Genomic DNA, 13,494 nt, shown 5'->3' with positions numbered 1-13,494 from the left:
GTGGAATTGTGCCCAAACAAGAAATGAGGCAGAAGCCAAGAAAAACCAAGGAGAGCTGCCTCTTCCATTGAAGTGAATGAGCAGCCATCGCTCCACCACATCTCTGTGTGTGTTCCACTCTAGGCCAGGAGTGTACTGAAGCGAAACCATTTTAAAACCTTGAAATCAAAGTAAGGAGCTAGTCCATCTGATGTTATGGGAAAGAAATACAAGAGAGAGAGAAATAATACTATTACACACCATCCCAATCTATGTGCGGTGTGAGATTCCGGGGGTACTAGGTGTGCTTGCCAGGGTTTATTGTTTTCTTTTCCATTCTGGGCAATGAGGTACCATGGAGAAATGTGGTGACTTTATGATCTATGGTTTATTTACACATATATACAACCTGAGTCTAGCTGGAGGGAATTCCCAGCATCACACTTCCAAGAGGTTGTCCTGCTTCTCCCATAGTTGCAACAGCATTTGGCTCCAAAACACAGATATCAGCCACACGCTCCCCCTCTCTCTTACAGCCTGTCATAGTCAGCCCATAAGGAGTTCTGATCCAGCTTGCAAACTGACCTTCCTGCTAGCTTACATCAGGCCAAATGGAAATCCTAAACCTTTTCCAAACCCTTTTGTCTCTGCCCTTGGTGTCTGGTACTGAATGTCTTGATGGCTCATATTTTGTTGCATTATTGCTGGTCTTTCAAGGCTGGCCTGGCTCCAGCAGTGTTTGGCACAGCTTACTCAAACCTTGATTAATTCTAACATTTACTATATGGGGAAGATCTAGCACCCAGGAGTTTAGGGGATCCTTGTCCCCACAAACTTATAATAATCATTATCGAAGAACCAGGTGTGCTTTTCCGGCTAGTGATCGTTTTACTAGTTCCATGCTCACATTAAAAAAAATGAACTATTTAAAATGCAATTTCATGCAGCATTTGATTTGTAAGCTATCACCAAAGTGCATTTTGTCTGCTGTGTTAAGCCACATAGTCATAATTTGTCCTCTTTAATTTTTCAGCCAATTACAATGGAAAAGAAATCGGGGGCAAAGCTATCTGAATCCAGCTTTTCAGTTAATAATTCAATGAGACCGCAGGCATGATAAAGACCTTTATAAATTATTTTGCTCACCGTCCACAGACAATACACAATGCTAGTCCTGGAAACTGCCTTGCCATTGCAGATTTAAAAAATTCAGCAACTATTTGCTGGCACAATCCTACATTTGAGAACTTTTAAGTAGTTTTGTACTTTGTTGGAGTCTCTCCTGAAGCAATGGATAAACTCATAGTCACTCATTAAATTGCCTTCATTATTAATGGATAAACCAGCTGCTTCGGATGATCCCATGCCGCTGAGCGAATTGCTGAAAATCCCCATTGATTGCATCTGAATAAAAGAAAGGGAAATGAAATGAAATGAAGACAGGATGTACACAAAACCAAACCTACATTCCTGAAAAAAAATGATAGGACTAGAGTTAAAAATATCAAAATCAGAGTTCGTGAAATATTCAGTAATGAATAGTTTTAACCAATGTGCTCAGAAATAACTGACATGGCATTATTCTAAACTTTCAAGACTAGCATTTTAGCATTAAACTAGAAATGTGCAAGTAGTACCAGGGATTTACATAGGCTGTGACTGAACTGCAGAAGCATAGAACTTTATTTTTTATTAAAAGAAATACCATGGTAATCTCAGCATTCATTTAAAACAACACAAGTTTCTAGCCCTTGCAGATGATAGAAATGGTGGATTGGGCAGGGAGAACTGAGAAGGATTTCCAATAGTTAGGAGGCCAGGATTGCAGCATAGTTCTTTGCCTCTTCTAGTGATCACGGAAGAAGAATAAATATTCCTTGAATCCCATGTAAAAATCCATTCATAGCTGACTTTTTGATACTATACTTCTGCCACTTGGGGCGTTCACTGGAAATTTCAAGGTGGAGAAAGCCAGGTTTATAGGATGCTAACTTGGGCTGAGTAAGGGACGCGGGTGGCACTGTGGGTAAAACCTCAGCGCCTAGGACTTGCCGATCGCATGGTCGGCGGTTCGAATCCCCGCGGCGGGGTGCGCTCCCGTTGTTCGGTCCCAGCGCCTGCCAACCTAGCAGTTCGAAAGCACCCCCGGGTGCAAGTAGATAAATAGGGACCGCTTACCAGCGGGAAGGTAAACGGCGTTCCGTGTGCTGCACTGGCTCGCCAGATGCAGCTTGTCACACTGGCCACATGACCCGGAAGTGTCTGCGGACAGCGCTGGCTCCCGGCCTCTAGAGTGAGATGAGCGCACAACCCTAGAGTCTGTCAAGACTGGCCCGTACGGGCAGGGGTACCTTTACCTTACCTTAACTTGGGCTGAAAGCCTCAGAAGTAAGTGCTATTGAACTCAATGGGGCTTGTTCCTAGGTAAGTGATGTCAGGCTTACAGCTATGGACAAAGAGCATTCTAGCTCACAGGGATACTTTAGAAAACTTATACCAATGGGATCTCTTCACTAAGCACCCTTTGCTTGTCTGTTGAGCTCTTGAGAGTCTCCTGAGGCTCCACCCCCTCCTTAGCCACACCTCCTATTCCCAGGCCACACCCCTCTCCAGCCTGCTTCATACTCTCCTTGACTGCTGTTTGCCTGCCTGGAATTTGTCCTTGAACTCTGGTAAGGGCATGTGGTTCTTAAAAGGCTGCTTAGAAGGGAATGAGGGCTGGGAAAAGGCTGAAAAAGATCCCTAAGCCCTGTTGTAAGGCTTGTTTCCCACAGGGCACAACATACAAGTCACAAGCAAAGTTCAGTTCTGCCTGAATTTAACCAAACTAGCCTTCTCCGTGATTTTTTCCACTCCCGTCTCCAGCTCCTGCACCATGTTGCTGATTTCCTTGGCTTTGTGCAGGTTCCCATCCGACAATTTAGGACGATGGACTCTGCTCTGGTCAAAGTGGGACAGAGGCTCTTTCCAGGCTTGCAAAAGCCTTAGGATCAATTGCGTTAGCTCTTCTCTCTGAGTGTACAAGAGAAACAGATAAAAGAAGACAAATATCAATTTGCCTTGGCTGTCCTTTCCATCCCTGTTCCCTTCCAGAATATTCAGCATTGTGAGTTGGGTCAAGACTCCCTATGAGTGAAAATTCTGCTCATGGGATGCTCTGCTGAAGGAAGCAGAGGAGGTGAGTCTCCCTCCACGCCCCAATTCCTCCTTCACCTTGCATCTCCCAACGCCACCTCCCATGCTGTTCCAAAGGGTGCACTGATCTTTCATGGCAGCTTTTTTGGGGGTGAGGGCACAGGGATGGTGGTCAGTGAAAACTGCTTCCTTCTTCCTCTGGTGCAAGCATGGCCAACATGGTGGCTTCCAGATGTTGGACTGCAATTCCCATCAGCCATAGCCAGCATTACCAATGGTCAGAGATGATGGGAGTTGCAGTCCAGCAATATCTGGAGGGCACCATGCTGACTGACTCTAGTGGGAGAGAAAAAGAGACCGTTTTTGTGACTGAAAGGAGGAAGAGGGCAAGGGAGATGGTAAACAGGAAAGAGGAAGGGAGGTTAGAAGGGGACTAGCACAGCCCTGAACTCTTCAAGCTAGACAGGTGAGAAATGATGAAAAATTACAGAGAGCTGCAGGAGGAGAGACAAGTGGTAGAGAAGGGGAAGTAGGGAGAGGAAGAATATGAGATTCGACCATATGGCTCTGCGGAAAGAAGCAAAGACATGGGCAGAGTGCAAAGAGGAGAGAGGTGGTGGGCCAGGTATCAGCAGAGCAGCAAAGGTGGAGGAGAGCCACTGAGGATTCCCAAAGGTTGGTGTAGATCAGAGAGGTGTATGTTGTAATACAACTTGACCAAGTTAATGGCAGAGGAGAAGGAAGAGGGAGCATAAATTTAATGTGGATGCAGGCAGCCAACTCTTCCTCCAGAACATGAGCGGTTTTTGGCATTCTAGTGCAATGAATTCACTTACTTAAAAAACAACCAACAACCACATTTTGCGATAATGAAAGTGCACTGGATAGAGTGGGGCATTTGATTGACACAATGTTGTAGAACCTCCCCATCAAATGTTAGACATAGTGTCACCTCCACAAAAGCTTTCTGTAAGCAAATCCAAATGGGTCCCCAATAAAACGTGGGCATCATAGAACCTCCCCCCAAAATTGGGCAAACAAATCAAGTTGAATAATCACTAAAAAGTTGTATGGAAGTGATGTTTGTCAGAGAGATTATGCTGGAAGGATCCACTGGTTGTCTAGTGGCCAAGTCCCTTGCCCCCAAACTGGGTAACTGGCTACATCAGCAATGTAGATCATGCCATGTTGTACTTACTGGCATTTTCTGAACATATTCTTTGGCATTGGGAGTCAACAACCAGGAGGTGTGGCATTTGCCAACAGATTTGGTCAGCTCGTTCCCACCAGGTAGAAAATATTTTCCCTGCAAATGAAAGAAGAAGATCTCAGGAGTTAATTTGTCAGAGCATAGATCTTTTCCACAGTCAACAACTTGAGGAGGCTGCATGGATAGGACAGCACCTAATACTTCCCTGATGGCGCAACAAAACCAGATGTTGTCTGGTACCATGTGCATCCAAAGGTACCGTATTGCACCTAACAGCTACGGCTCCCAAAATACATATGAGGAAATAGCTATTGAACTCACAGGTTTGCAAGCGATGCACACGTAGGCTTCATGTTCAGGAAGATGGGGTTATGAAATAAAGACTGCTATCCTAGCATTATCCACCCATCCATCTTTACATTTTAATCCCACCTGTCCTCCAAGGAGCTCAAGGCAGTCTACATAGTTCTCCCCTGCCCTCAATTTAACTCTCACAACAGCCCTGCAAGGTGGGTTAGGCTGGGGAAAAATGACCTCCCCCCTAAACCACAGCAATGAGCTTTAAGTAAGAGTGGCAATTTGAAGTTGGTTCTTCCCCAGGTCTCTAACCACTACACCACAATGGCTTTTAAACTTCTGAAAGGAAGATATGAGTAGGTGTCTATTTGTGTATATGTGTGTGTGTACACACACACACACACCAACAACAACAGCAACAATATATGGGGTGGGAAAGAACATTTGAATACCATAAATATGCACACAATTGGGCAGTTAGTCTTCTGTGTTTGACTATTGTATTTTTATACCCAGTGCTGCCATAAGTCCGGGATTTTCTGGATGTTACCGGGATTTCAAAGGCAGAAGCGACGTCCGGGGAGGAATTTCTGGAGGGCGGAATTTTGGAGTTTTCCTGAAAAAAAGCACCTCAACAACTTTGGGGGTGTCTGGATTTTTTTACTTCTTGAAATATGGCAACCCTATAGCTGCAGGTCTCAGGGTGTTTCACACCATAAAATTACAATATAAAAACACATAATACATAATAAAAAAATATAAAAACAAGAACAACGCCATAATTTTCCCCCTCCTTCCGCCACATATTTTAAAATCAACCCACCGCAGCTCGAGAATGGAAGTAAGGGGGAAGTTGGGACAAGCCCAGAAACTCACCACCAGATCTAAGTGGAGGGCTGTGGAGAGCCTGTAGATCCTGCTGGAGTGCAGGATGACCCGGTCGAAGAGATCAGCCACAGCTAAGAAGCGGCAGTCGGCGTCTTCCCCGGCACACTCGGCCACGGAGCAGCCTCCCCCCAGCGGCTTTTCGAGCGCCCACAGCAAGAGCAGCACCGGCCAAGCGACACCTGGAGGGAGCAGAGCGGAGAGCGTGGGCGGGCCAATCGCGCAGCGCCGCCGCCGGAGACGCACCAATCGCAGCTCGGCCCGCCCGCCCAGTGCCCGCCTCTTACCTTCCTTGGCGGCGTCTTGCGCGGGCCACATGCTGCTGCTCCTGCCGACTTGGACGCGGGCGGCGGCGGTCCATTGCGACCCCCTGGCTGGTGGAGAGGCCCTTTATACGGTACGAGCGAGCGGAGCGGAGGCGCCGGGAGCTCGCTTAGTCATTCCTCGCTCTCCCTCTTCCTTCCGTCGGATTTGCAAAGCTGGCAGCGAAGATTTACCCGATCGTGCGGAGCGTTGGCTCCAGGGGAGAGCAAGCAGAGCGGCAGTCCTTAAAGGAACTCTGGGCTGCGCGTAAAAGAAACGCGGGCGAGGGAAAGGGGCGCCTCGGAGGTGGTCTGCTGGTTGCGCAAACGCAAAATGCACGCTGAGCAGGGGCGCAAACTTGAATAAAAGATGGACTTGGAAAGCCGTTATAAGGATATGCATGGAAATTCAACCAAGGGGAAGCAAGGAAGTCACTTAACGATGTTAATAAGTGTAATTTTAAGAAGGTTATGATTTATGTTTGTTTGTTTGTGTGTGTGTTTTGTTTATAATTTTGTGAAAATTAATTAAAAAAATTGAATAAAATATGGAGGGAGGGGCAGGTAAGCCCCGCCCTGCATAATTAACAGCTTAATTAAATTTATTTATTTGATTTTTCAGCTTCAAGTAGCTGAACATAAATATAGGAAACATAAATCATAAAAACAAGATTCCAAGGAATCTCCGGGACTTCCATCCTCCCCTATGTAGGTCCTATTATCAATCAGCTCCTCCTGCATCTTTTACGATAATCCAGACCCTTTACTTATTCCATTATGTCCAGAATCAACCTTAAACGACAAGTGCTATTCCAATCCTTTTAACGATTTTAACTGTTTACAGTTAATTTTCCCCATTCCTCACATAAATGATCACTTGATGCTGTGCATGCACACTATTTGAATGGCAATACCCACTAACTTTGGGGGGACTGGCCCCCTCCAAAAAAATATGGGGGGGGGGAACCAAAGGGACCCCTTGGCATCCTTATGATGCTAGATTTTGTCCTCCATGGGCATAGCCAGGATTTGTGTTAGGAGGGCTGGACACCCACCTGTCAACGTCCTCTGTCTAGCAGATTCAGAATGAAATGTCTCAACAACAGTTGCTTTAAATTACTTTCTTTTGACACCAAGTGCTCAGAAAAACCTGTCAAAACCTTTCTACAATTTCTGCTTTTAGTTAAGTATTTTTTATTTATTTACTTGATTTGGTGCATCCCCTGGCTACACCCATGTTGTCCTCTCTGTCGATGAGGAAGAACTGCGCACAAACACCTGCATTTTCACATAGACAGCTGCCTTATGTACCATGCCAGAATACTGGTCTATCAAAGTCAGTCTTGTCTACACTGACTGGGAGCTGCTGTCTCTGGTTTCAAGGCAGGAGATGTTCCCAGCCCTGCCTACAGAATCTAGGGATTGAACATGGGCCTTTGCATGCAAAACAGGTTCCCTGCCACTAAGCGGAAAAGGTAAAGGGACCTCTGACCATTAGGTCCAGTCGTGACCGACTCTAAGGTTGCGGCGCTCATCTCGCTTTATTGGCTGAGGGAGCCGGCGTACAGCTTCCGGGTCATGTGGCCAGCATGACTAAGCCGCTTCTGGCAAACCAGAGCAGCGCACGGAAACGCCGTTTACCTTCTCACCGGAGCAGTACCTATTTATCTACTTGCACTTTGACATGCTTTCGAACTGCTAGGTTGGCAGGAGCTGGGACCGAGCAACGGGAGCTCACCCTGTCACAGGGATTTGAACCGCCGACCTTCTGATCGGCAAGTCCTAGGTCAGGGGTCAGCAACCCGCAGCTCCGGAGCCGCATGTGGCTCTTTTACACCTTTGCTGCGGCTCCGGGGCGGATACTAGCGGGGGGAGGAGGACACTCCCCACTGTGGCGGGCGCTGTACTGGCTGTGATGTCACATGGGGGCGGTGCGTGCGTTAGTCACGCACCGTCCCGACGTCACCTTCCCGCCCGCCCGCTACATTGTAAGGGGCATGTACGCTGGTCACTGTTTTGAAGGGGAGTGAAGAACACACACACACAAAAAGGTAACTTGTTAATTTAACATTTATTTCTATGAGGAGGAGTAATTCTGAGGGGTCAAACAAAGAAATAATAAAAAAGTGACAAAAAAGTTATTTTTATAATGACGAGTTTTGCGGCTCCCAGTTTTTTTTTCTTCAGAAACGGGTCCAAGTGGCTCTTTTTGTCTTAAAGGTTGCAGACCCCTGTCCTAGGTTCTGTGGTTTAAGCCACAACGCTGCCCACAAAGCTCTTCCACTAAAGAGGCATTTGATTTGAACTCTTGTTTGTTTTAATTTTTTTTATTCAAAATTAAAACAAGACATATTATCCAAAAACATATCATCCTTGTTTCCCCCCAATTTTTCCTCCCTCCCCCCCCACAAAACCCACCCACCCCGCCCCCAGACTTCCCTCAGTTCCTGTCTTTGGTTTCTCTGAGACTGCTGTTTTCTGCCTGTTACAAAGTTTTGTAGATCCTCAAACTATTTAGCTGATTATTATCAATAAAAAGTTTGTGAATGTTTACTCAAAACCTGCCAAGGAGTCCAGTTCACTTTGTTGCGTCTTCAGATACTTTGTAAAGGGTTCCCATTCATCCTTAAAGTCACAGTTATCCTTGCCCCGTAGCTTATATGTCAGTTTTGCCAGTTCTGCATAGTCCGTCAATTTTTCTTGCCATGATTCTTTAGTTGGGGTTTCTTCAGTCTTCCATCCTTGTGCTACCAGAACTCTCACGGCCGTTGTCGCATACATGAAGATGTTTTTCAGCTTTTTTGGCAGGTCTTTCCCTACAATCCCCTCTTGTTTGTTTATTATGTTTTATCTGCCACCTCTGTTCCCCACCCACAAGGAGTCCAAGATGCTGTACATGGTTTTTCCTTCCCCAATTTATCATCACAACAGTCCTGTGAAGTAGGTTAGGTTGAGGGACAGTGACTGATCCAAGGTCACTTTGTGGCTGAGAGGGGATTCGAACCCATGTCTCTCAAATCGTAGTCCAGCACTCTAACCACTACACCACCCTGGCTTTCCATTCTAAATATTTGCAATTAAAAGTGCCAGGCACTTAAGAGTGTGATCCTGGGCATTCCTACTTGGAAGTAACTCCCCACTGCGTTCAGTGCAATTTAATCCCAGGTAAATTCCACCCTTAGGCTGAAATCCTAGGCACTTACCAGGGAACAATTTCCACTGAGATCAGTTGAACTTTCTACTAAGCAGACATGCATGGAGCAGAGCTCCACATTAAAAACAACTAACAAAATCAAGCAATCGGATGCTGTTTCAAAATGCTTGCAAAGTATGTGTTAATTATATTCACTAGACATGAGTACGAGGTTGAATGTCTTTTGTTTAGGATAGTGCAGGTTAAATTTTGGCTAGGATATAGGTCAGGGATGGGGAAAGTGTGGCCCTTTTAACTGATCAGATTTTCGGGGAACACCACAAATCTAGGGCAGAGACCTAGTTCCTACTCACAAATCCTTCTCGATGATCCAAACAGGCAAGAGGTATTATCAGAGTTTAGGACAAATTCCAGCCAGGCAAAAACACTTGGGGTGTGGAGCTGGACCAGTGAGGGGCGTGGCTTGAGGAGAGAGGGCATGGCTTGGGGAGAATTCCGGGAGTCTGATAGGGCTGAAGGGTTACTTTCAGCCTCTGGGATTGAGGTTCCTCATCCCTCGGTTATAGCATATAGGCCTGCCCTGGAGGAGAATGCACTGCACCACCATGGTGGTTCCTTTGTGAAAATGCTATGTTATTTGCACAGGTTAGGACAGAATGAAAAGTACAGTCAGACATGCTAGTCCCAAGCCAGAATGTGACTCAGTCTCAAAGTCCTTCATCAAGGTCACATCCATCTGCTTCTGACAACCCAGTGTTCCCAAACTGCTTGCACTGCTGTCACCACAGCCAAGTAAGATTGTCAGGGGAGGGGGCCCACCAGAGAACACATTGCCCATGGCCCCCTCAAACCTGGTTTTTGCTTTCCAAGCCCTTATTGCATTATTGAAATATTATGCCCCATCATTTGGAAACTGCATTTAAATAGCCACTTTTATTTTTATGGCAAGTCTTTTTATCTTTTACCTTTCCATCCTACTTGGGGTATTTGTTTTTGGGTCACTACCATATGCTGCCATTTAGATGCACATGTTGGTGTTGTTTTTCATTCCTTGGCTGCCACCAGATGACAACTTGATTGTAGTGAGGAAGCCTCCAGGCTTTCTTACAAACCAGTGTAGAAACTGGAATAAATGGACCAAGTTGCCCTCCCTCCCTTAATGTGATGCACACAGATGACTAACAGAGGCAGCTTCCTCCTTGTTGTCAGTCACATGGATGACAAGTTGGCTTGAAAATGCCCCAAAGCCGCGTGACACATGGATCTGCTTCCACTTCTATCAGTTTTATTTAGCAGTGACGACAATAAACCAAGCAAGGTGTTAGTAAGTTACCCAAACAACTGGTGCTATAGAAGGAAGTTTGGTGACAGAGTTTTGCAGGAGCATTGGTGGAGGGTTCCTTGATGTATGTATATACGTTGTTGCTGGCCCCTTGCTTGTCTTTAGAGACAATGGAGTGCACTTCCAGGGGTGAAGTCAATTCGCTGCATTAGCAGCACTGAAATGACCTCCCCAGGACACAAGCCTGGACATTGTGCATGGTGGTCTTGGGCTTCCCAGATAACAAGACCCCGCTCTTGGCCTTGCTTGATGTGGTCCAAAGGAAAGCAGAGCAATACATTTGCCACCAGCTTGGCTACAGGAGTTGCTAGAAGGAGGTATGCAAGGCACCATTTAACTGTCTTAGGGACTCCACGCCAGATTTGTGTAGGGTTTACTCAGTGCTTTTTTTCTGGGGGGATGCAGGGAGACGCATACCCCTAAACATTTTGCGAATCTTTGTACGCATACGTCTTGGCCTCAGAATGTCTTCTCAGATTACAGCATAAGGTGTGGGGGAGTAAGTGAAACCCTGGTGAAATATGTGAGATATTTGACCTATAGAAGGCATCATTTAGCAATTTAACTTTCCTTGTACTCGTGTTTTTGACTGAACGTGTTGCTTTCCCTTTGTCCTTGCTGAGCACTCTTTGTTTCCGTTGAGGTGGCTACTGATTTATTTCTTCTATTATGGTTTTCAACGTGTAAGAGGTTAGAGAAAGTAAACATATCTATATGAGAGACGAAGGGGTTTCATGGTTTTGTACTACATTTGTCAAGAAGAGGTTGCCTGTGTTTCTGCAAGGGCGCTTTGTGATGTACCGTAAAAACAAAAATACAGAGGGAAAGTCATTTAGCGAGTTGTATTCCATTTTATCTCAGATCTGGGGACAGACAAACCAAAAGTAATATTGTGAACCGCCCTGAGATGATGGTGGTACACAGATTTAATTACTAACAACAATTACTAACCATTTAGAACTTTCTCATTTGTAGATACCCTTAAGTCTTGAACCTTCTTCAGTAAAACAATCTCTGAGCAGCAAGAAGAGTCAGACGAATTTGCATTTTGCATGTAGATCACAGGTAAAATACTGGCTGGAAGTTTGCTATGGTCCTATATTTCCACATATTTCCCCTTTCTTTCAACCTACAATGGCAGCATCATGGTCGGATAAATAACTTGATTACTCTTGGAAATGTTGGCATTTATATGCACGCATATATAATTGAGTGGCTCATTTGGGGATCAGGCAGAGCCATAATTGTCTGGTATGCAGAAATAAGCAATCACTGTACATCATCAGATATCAGTAAGCTTTAAGAACAGACGATTCCTATCAGCAGAAATAGCCACAGACTTGTTAATGGAATGAGCCATTAAAGGCAGACTTATTACCAATACTCATTTCTTTAAATTACAGACTGAACATGCTGACGAAGAAACTTAATTGTCAAGAATTATTGAACCAAGTGAGGAGGAGACAAGGCTTTTGTAGGGAAGTATCTCCCCCCCCCCGTACTTATTTTGCGTTAGCTATTCTATGCAATCCCTCCACCTTCTGACAATTACAGAAACGATAAGCCAGATTTTAAGAAGGCATTTTTCCAACTCAATTTCTTGCTCCTCCTTAATTTCAGTGTGCTTTTTGCTTGGTCATGTTTTAATTTCACTGTGCTTGCTGTTTATTTTATCATTACATTTGGTTCCTACTTTTCCTCCAAGCTGCTCAAGGAAGTGTGAATGTCTCTTCTCCACATTTTATCCTCACACTAACCCTGTGAGGTAATTAGACTATGACATGTCCAAGGTGACCCAGTAAGCTTCACGGCTAAGCGGGGATTTGAGTAAGAAAAATACAAAGTCACAGGAACCCAAGAAACAATGAAATGATACCAAAAAATTAATTATTTAAACACAAACAACGATACCTGTAAACATATGGAATTATATGTATGTATAATACAATATTAAGAAACATGAATTCTCTAGGCTATAGCCACTATATATGATACAATGAACTTCTCCAAATAATACACATAATGAAGTGATTTACAGTATTACATCTCGTTTTATGCTTCTTCAGAATCAAACTGGGAAATTGCTTCTTAGTGCCTCAATTTTTTCTTCCTTTCAGCAATATGTTAGTCCTGCTAAGTGTGACATTTGAGTTTGACCCAAAGGTTGCAACTCCAACAACCATCATCCAAAAGTGAAGAATTTTGTTCAAGTTGTAGGCCAGGAGTGAGTATACCAATATGCATAGCCTCCTCCTGCTGCTTAATTACCTTGTAATTAAAGGTGGAAATGAATGTGAGAGTAAGTAGACATAAGCGGCACATCAATAAACTAGCACCCTGATCCTAAATATGCACACTGATTAAGTCCAAATGTCAGCGTTCTGCTCATTTTGAACTTTCAGCTTTCATATCCCTCGATCACCCTCTGTGCTTGGTGTTCACTGTACAAATATGGTCTGAAATCTGAGTTTGCTGTTCAACAAGTTAATATTGTCATTTTCACCCATTCGCAAATGTGTGACTCATGGAACAAGTCATTAAAATTCTGCTCCGAGCTGGATGGAGGCATATGTACAGCTAATTTTTGACTACTAGCCCCACCATGTGATTGGCTTTCGATGTCCAGGAGGCAGAGGTTAGCGGATGTCACAATGCAGTGTAAAATTAAAGACGATTAAAGGTCACTGTGATCAGCTTTAACAAGTGGGGGGGGGGAGAGGGGGGTCACAGAAGAGACATGACTATCTCCTATTCAATAAATTGATCTTAACCTTGACCAGATGGATCTGTAGATATTTTAGCTCCTATTCATTAAACTCTGGGACCCCTTTGCTGGCCATGCGGCTCATCCAATATTTGCAGCTACCAAGTATAACAAGTTTAGATGGCTATTCAGGAAGAATAATTAAATGTGCTGCTTAAAACCCTACCCTTAGATAGAGTATATATTTAATAAGAATTGCCCTATCTATCTACCTATCTACCATCTATCTATCTACACAGAGAGAGAGAGAGATGTAAATTTTATGGCAGAGATTTCATTGTAATGGAATCAAACCTGGGCTGGCAGATGTGAGAGACTAGGGCTGAGATGGGATGAGAGAAGGTGATACCTGAACCAGGGTGAAAGTAGCTCTTATTTCACCCAGGTCAAAGACCCAGTTAGGGGAAAATAAAACTTTGTTCATTT

At 44.6% G+C, this 13,494-nt stretch overlaps 1 protein-coding gene across 1 annotated transcript; it reads right to left on the bottom strand.

Annotated features, from left to right (window-relative positions):
- Window positions 1–219: 219 nt before the first annotated feature.
- LOC310743955 (prolactin-like) lies at window positions 220–5,832 on the bottom strand. Its single transcript, XM_083574719.1, has 5 exons — window positions 5,794–5,832; window positions 5,498–5,688; window positions 4,313–4,420; window positions 2,812–2,991; window positions 220–1,383 (listed from the first exon to the last, which is right to left on the bottom strand). Exons 1-5 carry the CDS (start codon window positions 5,822–5,824, stop codon window positions 1,189–1,191), a joined length of 705 nt encoding a protein of 234 aa, XP_083430845.1. The 5' UTR covers window positions 5,825–5,832; the 3' UTR covers window positions 220–1,188.
- Window positions 5,833–13,494: the final 7,662 nt, after the last annotated feature.

This window comes from Podarcis filfolensis (assembly GCF_964270895.1).
Source record: "Podarcis filfolensis genome assembly, chromosome: 10".
Taxonomy (NCBI): domain Eukaryota; kingdom Metazoa; phylum Chordata; class Lepidosauria; order Squamata; family Lacertidae; genus Podarcis; species Podarcis filfolensis.
The sequence above is the reverse complement of the archived record's forward strand: the minus strand, read 5'-3'. Positions and strand labels throughout refer to the sequence as shown.